Source organism: Engystomops pustulosus, chromosome 2, assembly GCF_040894005.1.
Source record: "Engystomops pustulosus chromosome 2, aEngPut4.maternal, whole genome shotgun sequence".
Classification (NCBI taxonomy): Eukaryota; Metazoa; Chordata; class Amphibia; order Anura; family Leptodactylidae; genus Engystomops; species Engystomops pustulosus.
This window is the reverse complement of record NC_092412.1, coordinates 29620060-29635480: the sequence shown is the minus strand read 5'-3', so window position 1 is coordinate 29635480 and position 15421 is coordinate 29620060. Positions and strand designations below refer to the sequence as shown.

General features: G+C 44.6%; 1 protein-coding gene across 1 annotated transcript in view; it reads left to right on the top strand.

The window, feature by feature from the left end:
• MRE11 (MRE11 homolog, double strand break repair nuclease) overlaps positions 1 to 15421 on the top strand; it is a 125723-nt gene that overhangs the window by 38818 nt on the left and 71484 nt on the right. Inside the window, exons 9-11 of the mRNA XM_072134135.1 lie at positions 1499 to 1670; positions 2055 to 2135; positions 14899 to 15025. Of these exons, the coding sequence (XP_071990236.1) occupies positions 1499 to 1670; positions 2055 to 2135; positions 14899 to 15025 (380 nt within the window). The remainder of the gene's footprint in view (positions 1 to 1498; positions 1671 to 2054; positions 2136 to 14898; positions 15026 to 15421) is intronic.

The following is a 15421-nucleotide window of genomic DNA, read 5'->3' as shown; positions in this document are numbered from 1 at the left end:
TATATAGTGTTAGGGTACATTTAGACGGCCGTCTGTGGGGATGTATATGGGGGGCGCATATACGTCCCCATGGACGGCAATGGCGGCCCGGCGGCGGTACACATGCTCTATCTTTCCCCGTGTGTGCGGGCCGTGCGCCGTTTCTTTTCTATGGAGGGGCGAGGGCTCACCTCCTGGCTGCGGCCGGACAGGCATATGGCTGTGTGTTTGTACCCTTACTATGTTTTTGCAGCAGTAATATTCACTGCACTCTAAAAATAACGAGTTGTCTCTTTTCTTGCTGTCTCAGTCTATACGGCAAAGCTGACATGAAAGTTACAAAAACTTGTCAACTTTTTTGCTGTTTCTCTTTTTTTTCCTTTCCCAGTCTATACAGCAAAACTGACATTTAAGTTACAAAAATACAAGTGTCAACTTTTATGTTTTCACTATGTGTAGGAAAATAAACATAAAAATACTAAAAATAACATAAAATTGTTAATAATAATAACCTGACATGGACATTTTTAAAGTAAGTGTCCTCTAGCATATAATATGGTATAGACCATACAAAGCAATAGACAGTGTTAGGCAGTGTCCTTGGAGATCTGTTTGATCATCCTTTTGTGTGTCTATTGTTGGTAGCAGCAGTACTGTGAAAAGAATTCCAGGATTGTAGATGGACTTGGAGCATTCTGGCACATTGGCACATCTGAATAAATGTTGTAGTATTCAAACTTAAAGGAAACCTGTCATCAGCAATTGGCCTAATAAACTACTACCAGTATATTTGTCAAGCAATGTGACACCTTCTAGTTTTTGTTTCATGGCCCAATGTGGTGGCATCATCTATAAAATCAATTTTGAGGCGTAAATTAGTTCTAGAAAGTCGAGGAGGAGGAGAGTTTAACACTGAAGTCAAGGTGGGGAGCTCTGAATGCCTCTTCCTCTGTGATTGACATCATGCATTGTACTTCAGGACATATGGTTAGTGATGTCTCAGGATGCAGAACCATCAATTACAATGACTGGGCTTTCTGAGAAAGAGAGAGCTTGACTTTAGTGTTAAAATCTCTGCCTCCTTGACTTAATACAACTAGTTTACATCTCACTTCATATTTTCTTAATGATGCCACCACCTTGGGTCATGAAAGAAACAGGATCTGGAAGGTGTTCAGCTGCCTGGCAACATATTGGTAGTGATTTTTTAGGTCAATTTCTGCTGACAGGTTCCCTTTTACGCTGCTACAGTACTAACTCTGAACACAACACACCAGTTCACCACAGTGCTCCGAATCCAGCTACACTCTTGAAATATTAGTGTATTTTTCACAGTCCTGCTACTAACCTACACATCTCCCCAGCACCAATACTTCTAACACTACAGGTCTCTATGGTCAATACTGCTGACAGGTTCTCTTTAAACCGCAGGTTTTAGTGTTGTAACTTCCAGCTTCTCAATGCTTATAGTTTATTGGTATATTTGGATCCTCTTTTATGAACGTCCTTCTCTTTACAGACATGTGGGTTTGTTACGGATCAAACAGAAGAAGATGAACATGCAGAAGCTTCCCCTCCAGACGGTGCGTCAGTTCTTCATCGAAGACGTCGTCCTGGCTGATTTTCCAGATCTCTTCAACCCCGACCATCCCAAAGTGACTCAGGACATAGAAAACTTCTGCATAGAGAAGGTAGCTGCTCGCTCCGGTGTCACCTCCGGCTTTGTGTGCCTGCGGCTCTCTGGGTTTTGATGCATATATTTATTTGTGTGCTCGGAATGTTTGTGTTTATACGTTTTCAAAAGAACCTTCAAACTTTGAAAAAAACATATAAAGTTTTTTTCGGATTCTAAAGTTGAAAGTGGCGTTATAGCAGAGGCTGGGACTGTCTGATGCTCTGCCAGGGAGCCCGACAGGAATTACAATGAATTCACAGTGAGCCACGAAGCTGCGGATCAAAAACTTACAAAATGTTCACCGTCAACTTTGGGGTTTTCCCCACACGATAGATTGGTCACAATTAGTCACTTTTACTAACATTTTTGAGATAATCTTGGACTATTTTGATTCTTGCAGGTAGAGGCCATGCTGGACCTGGCGGAGAGGGAGCGCCTGGGAAATTCTCGTATGCCGGAAAAGCCTCTGATAAGATTGCGAGTAAGTTTTGAGTTTGAGTTGAAGATCTTACCTCCTATTATGATATTAAACAAACCCTAAATTTCATTGAAAATTACCTAATTTTATTTTAACCAAGTTTTTAGGTTAAGTGTATTTATTAGCAATCTATTTTTACACGTCACTATCTACATGAATACTGTATCCTGCAATTTTCACTCTGGCCACTAGTCTTAATAATAGACATTTAATAATTCTCTAGGGGTTTTCTTTGCAGAAGCTACCTCATTTACATCACAGCCAGGATCACAAAGCCATCATTACATCACTACTGACAATATATGATGTCACAGCTTATCTCCTCCTCCTCCCTGTACAATGACCTCTGTATAGATAACACTGACCCATCATTACATCACTACTGACAATAGATGATGTCACAGCTTATCTCCTCCCCCTCCCTGTACAATGACCTCTATATGGATAACACTGACCCATCATTACATCACTACTGACATTAGATGATGTCACAGCTTATCCCCTCCCTGTACAATGGCTTCTATATAGATAACACTGACCCATCATTACATCACTACTGACAATAGATGATGTCACAGCTTATCTCCTCCCCCCTCCCTGTACAATGACCTCTATATAGATAACACTGACCCATCATTACATTACTTCTGACAATAGATGATGTCACAGCTTATCTCCTCCCCCCTCCCTGTACAATGACTTCTATATAGATAACACTGACCCATCATTACATCACTACTGACAATAGATGATGTCACAGCTTATCTCCTCCCCCCTCCCTGTACAATGACCTCTATATAGATAACACTGACCCATCATTACATTACTACTGACAATAGATGATGTCACAGCTTATCTCCTCCCCCCTCCCTGTACAATGACTTCTATATAGATAACACTGACCCATCATTACATCATTACTGACAATAGATGATGTCACAGCTTATCTCCTCCCCCTCCCTGTACAATGACCTCTATATAGATAACACTGACCCATCATTACATCACTACTGACAATAGATGATGTCACAGCTTATCTCCTCCCCCTTTCCTGTACAATGTCCTCTATATAGATAACACTGACCCATCATTACATCACTACTGACAATAGATTATGTCACAGCTTATCTCCCCCTACCTGTACAATGACCTCTATATAGATAACACTGACCCATCATTACATCACTACTGACAATAGATGATGTCACAGCTTATCTCCTCCCCTCCCTGTACAATGACCTCTATATAGATAACACTGACCCATCATTACATCACTACTGACAATAGATTATGTCACAGCTTATCTCCCCCTACCTGTACAATGACCTCTATATAGATAACACTGACCCATCATTACATCACTACTGACAATAGATGATGTCACAGCTTATCTCCTCCCCCCTCCCTGTACAATGACCTCTATATAGATAACACTGACCCATCATTACATCACTACTGACAATAGGTGATGTCACAGCTTATCTCCTCCCCTCCCTGTACAATGATCTCTATATAGATAACACTGACCCATCATTACATCACTACTGACAATAGATGATGTCACAGCTTATCTCCTCCTCCTACCTGTACAATGTCCTCTATATAGATAACACTGACCCATCATTACATCACTACTGATAATAGATGATGTCACAGCGTATCTCCTCCCTCTCCCTGTACAATGTCCTCTATATAGATAACACTGACCCATCATTACATCACTACTGACAATAAATGATGTCACAGCTTATCTCCTCCTCCTCCCTGTACAATGACCTCTATATAGATAACACTGACCCATCATTACATCACTACTGACAATAGATGATGTCACAGCTTATCTCCTCCCCCTCCCTGTACAATGACCTCTATATAGATAACACTGACCCATCATTACATCACTACTGACAATACATGATGTTACAGCTCCTTTACCTCCTGTAGTGTATTCATGCTCGTGTGATTATAAACACGACAGAATAAATTTCAGCAGATTTTTAATGTCTGTAATAACAATTCCTCTCACCCACGCTCAGTTTATTATGCTACATTTGTGTTAATGTTCAAAGCAATTGTAACGTATCTCCCAAATCTCTAAAAACTCCTTTAAAGTCTATTTTGCCTAGTGATGTCCTCCTTTATCCCCTTCAGTCCTATAGACTTAGAATAGAGGACTGTGCATAGGCTCCTCTTGACACTAAAATCATGGACCCCAACTCTAGTGATGGGGGACGTCTGAGCAGTTGTTCCTTTCATGACCACTTCTCCAGTGAATGGGGAATGAGTTGCACTTTTTGGGAAAACCTATATAATCGTTATAATTTTGCCATTGGATTACAGTGGTTTCTTGGTAATAAACTGCATTCCTGGTGGTCTAGGGTTATGAAGAAATTAATAGTGATGTATTTTATCCCTGGTGGTCTAGAGTGGTTATGTGTTAATCGATTATCCTGTTGGTCCGAGATGCTTATGGGGCTATAATCAATTATCCCTTGATGGTTATTGGGCATTATCTATTTTTACTGGTGGTCTAGGATGTGTATGAGTTGTAATCTATTATCTCTGGTGGTCTAGGATGGTTATTGACTATTTTCTGTTATCATTGACCGTCTTGGGTGATTATGACCTATTGGGGGAGATTCATTAAGACAAGTGTTTTATAACTTGGGTGCTTATGAACACTAAGAGGGTCCAGCCTTTTAGTAAATATGGGCGCAAACTCCGCTAGTTAAAATCTGGCAGAGTTTGTTGCTGTAGTCTCCACCGGTTTTCTGGCGGAGACCATAGTAAATATGACGGGCTAGGCATTCACGCCTTCTCCCGCCCCTCTTCCCACCCTGTCTCTGCCCCAACACGCCCATAGTGGCATGTGGATCGGAGAAATTCCCAAATTAGTGGGAAGAAGGAGATTGATATGGTTTCTCCGCCAGTTTTCTGTCCATAATGAATTTCCCCATTTTGTATTATCCCTGGTGGTTATGGACTTTTATCTGTTATTGTGTTATTATTAGGTGGTTATGACCTATTATCTATTACCCCTGTGGTCTAGGATGGTCATGAACTGTTGTCTCTTATTCCTCGTTGTCTTTGTTGTTTATTATTTCTTATCCCTGGCGTTGAATGGTCTAGGATGGTTATGGACTGTAATTTGTTATCCCTGGTGGTCTAGAATGCTTATGGACTATTATATTTTATCCCTGGTGGTTATGGACTTTTGTCTGTTATGCCTGCTATCCCCAAGGGGCTCAATCTAATCAACCTAACAGTATGTTTTGGAGTGTTGGAGGAAACCGGGGTACCCGGAGGAAACCCACGCAAACACGGAGAGAACATACAAACTCTTTGCAGATGTTGACCTGGGTGGGATTCGAACCCAGGACCGCAGTGCTGCAAGGCAGAAGTGCTACTCACTCAGCCACCGTGCCGCCCAGTCTATAGAGATGACTGACTTTTATCTTTTATCCTTGTGGATAAACTGTTATGATTATCCCTGGTGGTCTAGGGTGATTATTCATTATTGTTTATTCTTCTAGGTCATCTTTGTCATTATGGACTATTTTTATATTATTCCTAGTGGTCTAGGCTTTAATCACATATCTGGTGGGGAATGGGGGTGTCAGGATAAGTAAAGATGATTTCCAGAATCTGTGACTGCATCTCGGTCTCAGGTTTCCAGAACCACAAGTGGAAACGACAACATGAAGGTGGAGGCTTTCAGATCTCCCCATTATGAAATCTGAGTTGATGGAGGGTCCGTGTGCAGGATCCTCATCTATCAGTCAAGGATTTATCCTGAGATCCTTATTTTTTCCCAATAATAGAACAGAAGGAGAGAATTTCTTCATATAAGATCTACATGTTTTGCATTTCAGTGTCTTGGAAAGCTGGGTGATCGATCACCTTTATATCCATGTAGTGGCCCTTAGAAGCATCTGTATAATTTAGTTACATAGGGCACAGATATAAGGCAAGAGTTTCTGAATTGACTATTATAAGGCCTTGCCCAGGGAGGGGACATGGGGTCTTATATTTCATGAATTTTAAGCAGCTTTACAGAAAACTTCTGCAGCTGCCTGCAATCTTTTCCACGCGCAACAGAGAAAAGATCAAGATTTCTTCCGTCTCTACAGTCAACATCCCCCCGTCATTGGAAGAGGAATTGATCCATTGAAAGATAGAAGCTACACAAGAGGAAACCCTTCAGTGTATTACAGTAGTAGCAAAGTAGATCAGATTTTAAAGGGACACAGTCACATTTAAATAGTAACTGTAAAGGTTTTTTCCCCACAAATCAATAGCTCTTGGGTAGTAGAACAGCGTTACCTATTATCTTTGTTATTATCTTTGCATGAGCCATCTGCCGACCAGCCCTGGAGTGCGTATTATAAGCAAACTCTACCAACTCTATGGACTCCTGGGAGGGGAGGGGCTGCTACTCCCTGCTCACAGGGGAGGAGGTCATGTGATAGTACTTTCTATGTATGTAGCAGGGCTGGATGTGTTCAAGACTGTGGATACAGATGTTTCCTACACAGAATAGTGTAGATCTCCCCTGTTTCCTTCCAGTCTGAGTCTGCAGACCTTTCTCTGTCTCTATCTGCACCTCATGCTGCTCCCCTCCCCGACTTTGTCATCGGCACTATTAGCTCTGTGCAGATTAGCTCTTAACCCCTTAACGACCTGGCCCTTTTTAGTTTTTTTCACTTCCATTTTTCACTCACCACCTTCAAAAATCTGTAACTTTTTATTTTTCCACATAAAGAGTTCTGTTATGGCTTATTTTCTGCGTAAAAAATTGCACTTCATAGTGACAGTATTTAATATTCCCTGCTGTGTACTGGGAAGTGGGAACAAAAATTCCAAATGCAGTGAAAATGGTGAAATATTTGCGACGTTTAAAACCTCCTGTACAAATTTTTTTGGGGGATTTTGCTATCTTCTGGCGCCAATAACTTTTTCATACTTTGGTGTACTGAGCTGTGAGTGGTATAATTTTTTGTGACTTTAGATGGCGTTTTCATTGCTATAATTTTTAGGACTGTACGGCCTTTTGATCACTTTATATAAATTTTTTTATATTTTTCAAAATGGCTATTTTCCATTACGGGGTTAAACGCAGTGAAAATCCGTTGTTATATTTTGATAGATCGGGCATTTTCAGATGCGGCAATACCTAATGTGTTTATGATTTTTACTGTTTATTAACCCCTTCCCGACGCGCGCCGTACTAGTACGGCGCGCGCCGGGTCCGGGTGCATGGAGAGGGCTCGCGGGCCGAGCCCTCTCCATAGCCGGTATGTCTTTGCTGCATATTGCAGCAAAGGCTTACCGGTAACACCCGCGATCGGTGCTAGCACCGATCGCGGGTGCTTTCACTGTGATCGCCGCCGGCAATGCTGACGTCACGGGGAGCGGTGATCCGTTGCCATGACAGCTTCGGGTCTCACAGAGGCCCAAAGATGTCTTGTTTTAACACATTCATTACAATGTGCTATCAGCACATTGTAATGAATGAGGAGTAAAATCCCCATATACTGCCATATTGCAGTATATGGTAGGATCGATCAGACAACCTAGGGTTAAAGTCCCCTAGGGAGTCTAAAAAATAGTAAAAGTAAAAAAAAGTTTAAAAAAAAAAAAATATAATAAAAAAACCTAAAAATTCAAATCACCCCCCTTTCCCTAGAACTGATATTAATATTAGTAAACAGTAAAAATCATAAACACATTAGGTATCGCCGCGTCCGAAAATGTCCGATCTATCAAAATATAATAACGTTTAACCCCGTAACGGAAAATAGCGTCCAAAGTCAAAAATGAAATTTTTTTGCCATTTTGGAAAATATAAAAAAATTAATAAAAAGTGATCAAAGGGTCGCACAGTCCTAAAAATGATATCAATGAAAACGCCATCAAAAGTCGCAAAAAATTACACCACCCACAGCTCCATACACCAAAGTATGAAAAAGTTATTGCCGCCAGAAGATGACAAAATAAAAAAAACAATTTTTGTACAGGAGGTTTTAATTTTTTTTAAATGTATGAAAACATTATAAAACCTATACAAATTTGGTATCCACATAATCGTAGCAACCCAAAGAATAAAATAGACATGTCATTTGGGGCGCACAGTGAAAGCTCTAAAATCCAAGCCCACAAGTAAACGTTGCTTTTTTTTTTTTCACCATTTTCACTGCATTTGGAATTTTTTTCCCGCTTCCCAGTACGCACCATGGAACATTAAATACCATCACTACGAAGTGCAATTTGTTATGCAGAAAATAAGCCATAACAGAGCTCTTTATGTGGAAAAATAAAAAAGTTATAGATTTTTGAAGGTGGGGAGTGAAAAATGGAAGTGAAAAAACTAAAAAAGGCCAAGTCGTTAAGGGGTTAATATTTATATCAGTTCTAGGGAAAGGGGGGTGATTTGAGTTTTTAGGTATTTTTATTATAATTTTTTTTAAAAAACTTTTTTTTATTTTCACTTTTACTATTTTTCAGACTTTAACCCTAGGTTGTCTGATTGATCCTATCATATACTGCCATACTACAGTATATGGGGATTTTCCTCCTCATTCATTACAATGTGCAATTAGCACATTGTAATGAATGGGTTAAAACGAGACAGCTTCGGGCCTTCGTGAGACCCGAAGCTGTCATGGCAACGGATCGCCTCTCCCCGTGACGTAACCAGGTATCGACGATACGCGGCGCCGCCCATGTGCCGCCATCTTTTTGAAGCTGCCGACAGCACTGCCGGCGGCGATCGACATGAAAACACCTGCAATATGCAGCAAAGACTTACCGGCTATGGAGAGGGAACGGTCCGTGAGCCCTCTCCATGCACCGGGATCCGGCGCGTGCCGTACTAGTACGGCGCGCGTCGGGAAGGGGTTAACCCTTAGTGCTCACTCGCACAGGCTTTAGATTTCATGTAACTGGTTTACTTATGATTTCTACCATTTATTACATGTTCCCTGCTCCTCCATGTGATGGAAGCTGCCTGGCTGGTCCCCATATACATCCTGTATGTGAACTGTGCAGTGTTCAGTGGATTTACTTGTGGGAAACTAAATGGATTTAATGCTAATTACTTTGAGAGAGAACACATGACATCATGGGATCTGTGGGCAGATTGAATTGGACTCAACTTCAGTGCATAGACAGGCAGACGTCAGTCTCCACCCACTTCAAGTCTGGTGAGAAAGATTTTTTGTCCAACACTTGCAGAACAGAAAATGTCATAACTTTGGAAAGAAAATTGCGAGCAGCACAAAAAAGGCATTGTTCTGTTTGTTTTGAAAGTGGAAATTACATATAATAATTTGGCAAAAACATTATAACTTTACAGTTACGCTTTTTGAGTACGAGAAGCGTGCAGCAGCATAGCAATTTATTTCTTGCGGAACAGAATGTGACCTGAAAGCAGAAAATTCTTAATTGTTTATTAATTTGCAAATGAGCATATATAGGCATGAATACCAGTTGGAAATCTCAGTGCAACAACATGCTGCCAGCAGATGCTCCCTTTACAATTAAATAAAATTGCTGTAAAGTGCATCCATATGGGTACTTTAAAATAACACAAGGACCTCCCCCATGGTTTCTGTTAAGATACTGTCTACTGCACATCATTTTACTAGTGTAGTCTCCTAATACACAGGAAATGTCCTGAGTTTCTTTTTAAGGCAATATCTTTAAATAGTCACTAAACGTTTCCAAAATCAATATAAGCGACTACAAGAATCTGTCTAATATATTTCATCATCCTCCCTTCTTCCTCTAACCTTCTTTTCACTCTGAAGTCTCTTCTGAATTCAGTCTTGCTAGGAAGATGAACAGAATGTCACTGAGGTGTCAGATTACTTAGAGGTCCATGATAAGGGGAGATGCAGTGAGTCACTGTAGCAAGGGAGAGACAGTTAGGGAGAGTCACAGCAGTTAGGGAGGGTCACAGCAGCTAGGGAGGGTCACAGCAGCCAGGGAGGGGCACGGCAGCTAGGGAGAGACAGCAGTTACAGAGAGGCACAGCAGCTAGGGAGAGGCACGGCAGCTAGGGAGAGACACAGCAGTTAGAGAGAGTCACAGCAGCTAGGGAGAGTCACAGCAGCTAGGGAGAGTCACAATAGTTAGGATGAGTCATAACAGTTAGGGAGAGTCACGGCAGCTAGGGAGAGTCACGGCAGCTAGGGAGGGTCACGGCAGCTAGGGAGGGTCACGGCAGCTAGGGAGGGTCACGGCAGCTAGGGAGGGTCACGGCAGCTAGGGAGGGTCACGGCAGCTAGGGAGAGACAGCAGTTAGAGAGAGGTACAGCAGCTAGCGAGAGTCACAGCAGCTAGGGAGAGTCACAGCAGTTAGGGAGAGTCACAGCAGTTAGGGAGAGTCACAGCAGTTAGGGAGAATCTCATCAGCTAGAGAGAGTCACGGCAGCTAGAGAGGGTCACGGCAGCTAGGGAGGGTCACGGCAGCTAGGGAGGGTCACGGCAGCTAGGGAGGGTCACGGCAGCTAGGGAGGGTCACGGCAGCTAGGGAGAGTCACAGCAGCTAGCGAGAGTCACAACAGTTAGAGTCACAGCAGCTTGGGAGATTCTACAGAAGCTAGGGAGATTCACAGCAGCTAGGGAGAATCGCATCAGCTAGGGAGAGTCGCATCAGCTAGGGAGAGTCGCATCAGCTAGGGAGAGTCGCATCAGCTAGGGAGAGTCGCATCAGCTAGGGAGAGTCGCATCAGCTAGGGAGGGTCACGGCAGCTAGAGAGGGTCACGGCAGCTAGGGAGGGTCACGGCAGCTAGGGAGGGTCACGGCAGCTAGGGAGCGTCACGGCAGCTAGGGAGCGTCACTGCAGCTAGGGAGAGACAGCAGTTAGAGAGAGGTACAGCAGCTAGCGAGAGTCACAGCAGCTAGGGAGAGTCACAGCAGCTAGGGAGAGTCACAGCAGCTAGGGAGAGTCACAGCAGCTAGGGAGAGTCACAGCAGCTAGGGAGAGTCACAACAGTTAGGGAGAGTCACAGCAGTTAGGGAGAGTCACAGCAGTTAGGGAGAGTCACAGCAGTTAGGGAGAGTCACAGCAGTTAGGGAGAGTCACAGCAGTTAGGGAGAGTCACAGCAGTTAGGGAGAATCTCATCAGCTAGAGAGAGTCACGGCAGCTAGAGAGGGTCACGGCAGCTAGGGAGGGTCACGGCAGCTAGGGAGGGTCACAACAGTTAGAGTCACAGCAGCTTGGGAGATTCTACAGAAGCTAGGGAGATTCACAGCAGCTAGGGAGAATCGCATCAGCTAGGGAGAGTCGCATCAGCTAGGGAGAGTCGCATCAGCTAGGGAAAGTCGCATCAGCTAGGGAGAGTCGCATCAGCTAGGGAGAGTCGCATCAGCTAGGGAGAGTCGCATCAGCTAGGGAGAGTCGCATCAGCTAGGGAGGGTCACGGCAGCTAGAGAGGGTCACGGCAGCTAGGGAGGCTCACGGCAGCTAGGGAGGGTCACGGCAGCTAGGGAGGGTCACGGCAGCTAGGGAGGGTCACGGCAGCTAGGGAGCGTCACGGCAGCTAGGGAGAGACAGCAGTTAGAGAGAGGTACAGCAGCTAGGGAGAGTCACAGCAGCTAGGGAGAGTCATAGCAGCTAGGGAGAGTCACAGCAGCTAGGGAGAGTCACAGCAGCTAGGGAGAGTCACAGCAGCTAGGGAGAGTCACAGCAGTTAGGGAGAGTCACAGCAGTTAGGGAGAGTCACAGCAGTTAGGGAGAGTCACAGCAGTTAGGGAGAGTCACAGCAGTTAGGGAGAGTCACAGCAGTTAGGGAGAGTCACAGCAGTTAGGGAGAATCTCATCAGCTAGAGAGAGTCACGGCAGCTAGGGAGGGTCACGGCAGCTAGGGAGGGTCACGGCAGCTAGGGAGGGTCACGGCAGCTAGGGAGGGTCACGGCAGCTAGGGAGGGTCACGGCAGCTAGGGAGGGTCACGGCAGCTAGCGAGAGTCACAACAGTTAGAGTCACAGCAGCTTGGGAGATTCTACAGAAGCTAGGGAGAGTCGCATCAGCTAGGGAGAGTCGCATCAGCTAGGGAGAGTCGCATCAGCTAGGGAGAGTCGCATCAGCTAGGGAGAGTCGCATCAGCTAGGGAGAGTCGCATCAGCTAGGGAGAGTCGCATCAGCTAGGGAGAGTCGCATCAGCTAGGGAGGGTCACGGCAGCTAGGGAGGGTCACGGCAGCTAGGGAGGGTCACGGCAGCTAGGGAGGGTCACGGCAGCTAGGGAGGGTCACGGCAGCTAGAGAGCGTCACGGCAGCTAGGGAGCGTCACGGCAGCTAGGGAGCGTCACTGCAGCTAGGGAGAGACACGGCAGTTAGGTCGCCAGCTCTGAGATGCTTACAATTTAAAGGCTGCAGAGATGAGAACTGTTATAAAATCAATATCACAAGTCACCTAATGGATAGTTACTATGTTATTCTTCATGAAGACATGCTGCACTACTGATTGGTGTAGTATGCTCTAAGATTAAAGTCCGCTACATTATTAAGGGTTAATATGCGCTAAGCAGTCCTAAATAATATGACAGCTGCATAAGACTTTAATTTTATTTAAAATAGTTATGAGTCACGGATGGTCTCCTCCCCCCACCCCACAATTTTAGTACAATTGTTAGAAGATAAAGCTTTTCCCAAACAGGCTCTTTGTATATGCTGAATCCTGCTGTGTCACTTCAGTCCAAATTCGTCTTCTTTGTCAGCTCCCTAAAGAAAATTTTTCAGCCTGGCAGTTTTTGTTGCCATGGTTTTCCCTAAAAAAGATTTGGAAGAGTGGAAGAGGTGGCACAAGGTGACATTAAAGTAAAAGTCACTTGTGAATATGACATATGAGGGTTACAGTCATAGACACCCTATGTGTACTGAAAGCAAAGGGAGGGGTTACATAGCCCCACCCCTTTAAATTTTGAATGACAAAGGGGTGGGGCTTAAGGTGGCTTATGATCATATCACCCATGTTATGGGATGGTGAATATAAGAAGGGGGGCAAATGACATTGAAGATTTAGACAGATAATGAAGAGGAGTAAATTAAGAAGGTTTGAGAATGTAGGTGTATTATGTGTTTCTTTTGCATTTTAAATAAATTAAAAAAAAAAGAAAAAAAATGTTTCTCTTTTTTTTATGCCGGATGCATTTACTTTATCAGCTATTTCATGTAATAGGCTTCAGAGAGAAAATTGCATTTGTGAACTTTTCCTGATCATCAGATTTCTTATGCTGACGCTGCACAATGTGAGGCTCTGCCAAAGTCGCTGCCCAGGGATCATGTAAAATCTAAAAATTTGAAAGAACTTAAATTGTCTCCGTATGTAATGTGCTAGTTCACATCTTTACAGTTTTTTGGGGGTTAGAATAGATCATTTCTTCTTCTGGGGCATTGCCAGCATACTACCATAGTGCCCATTAAGCACTTTTCATACTATTGACCTATCCTCAGCGTGTGGCCTCTGGTTGCCGAAACCTATACACTGGACACAAAGTACAACTGCATCTGTAATTCACAGATATGGCCGCTATACGATAGACTGCTGTAGTATTCATCCAGAAAATTAATAAATCTCTACTTATTATGTCGCTCTAATGACCTTAGTCTGACCTCATAATCTCTCCCATGACCTCAGCACATTCTCATATCCTCCACATTCTCTCGAATGAGCTCTCAGTAACCTCACTTTTCAAACATGCAATCACTATGGCATCATTGTCTCTCATGACTTTATTATGACATAGTTTTCTCTATTATGACATCATTGTCCCTTTCATGACCTCATTTTCCCTCTCATGACTTCATTGTCCTTGTTATGATCTAATTTTCCTTTTTATGACCTTATTGTCCCACTCACGACCTCATTGTCCCTCTCACGACCTCAGTGTGCCCCTTACGACCTCAGTGTGCCCCTTACGACCTCAGTGTGCCCCTTACGACCTCAGTTTCCCCCTCACGACCTCAGTGTCCCCCTCACGACCTCAGTGTCCCCCTCACGACCTCAGTGTCCCCCCTCACGACCTCAGTGTCCCCCCTCACGACCTCAGTGTCCCCCCTCACGACCTCAGTGTCCCCCCTCACGACCTCAGTGTCCCCCCTCACGACCTCAGTGTCCCCCCTCACGACCTCAGTGTCCCCCCTCACGACCTCAGTGTCCCCCCTCACGACCTCAGTGTCCCCCCTCACGACCTCAGTGTCCCCCCTCACGACCTCAGTGTCCCCCCTCACGACCTCAGTGTCCCCCCTCACGACCTCAGTGTCCCCCCTCACGACCTCAGTGTCCCCCCTCACGACCTCAGTGTCCCCCCTCACGACCTCAGTGTCCCCCCTCACGACCTCAGTGTCCCCCCTCACGACCTCAGTGTCCCCCCTCACGACCTCAGTGTCCCCCCTCACGACCTCAGTGTCCCCCCTCACGACCTCAGTGTCCCCCCTCACGACCTCAGTGTCCCCCCTCACGACCTCAGTGTCCCCCCTCACGACCTCAGTGTCCCCCCTCACGACCTCAGTGTCCCCCCTCACGACCTCAGTGTCCCCCCTCACGACCTCAGTGTCCCCCCTCACGACCTCAGTGTCCCCCCTCACGCCCTCATTGTTCATCTCTAAGCCTCATTGTCCCTCTCACTACCTTATTTTCCCTCTCACTACCTTATTTTCCCTCCCACGACCATATTCTTCCTCTCTTGACCTCATTGTCCTTCTCTTGTCTACATTGTTTTTCCCATTACCTAATTTTCTCTGTCATTGACCCTCTCAGGTGGATTACACAGGAGGCTTTGAACCCTTTAACGCTCTCCGGTTTAGCCAGAAATTTGTGGATAAAGCGGCAAATCCTAAAGATATCATCCATTTCTTCAGGCACAAAGAGCAGAAGGACAAGAAAGGTAAATGCTTGATTCTGTAACCAGAAACTAAAACCATCTACTGACCGACCAAACCCTGTCGTTGGGAAACATGTGACCTTTTCAAATATATGAATAACTCCCCACACTCGGGATTGGCTGTAGAGGAGCAGGGGGCGTCGCTAAGCCCAGTGATGGGTGTTATTCATATATTTGAAAAGGTCACATGGAGAAGCTGTTTCCCAAGGGTGGGGGGGAACTGCTCCTTTCCAGCCCCTCCCAGTGGGCAACTGCCTAGTCACACAGCAAATGCTAATGAAAGGTACAATATAACATATCTTTTTTCTGTAAAACCAATTTTTAATACAAAAACTCTTTGGCAGTGTATGTACTATGCTCTGTGGGGACTGGGGGAGTGCTAAAAATGGCTCTCCTGGT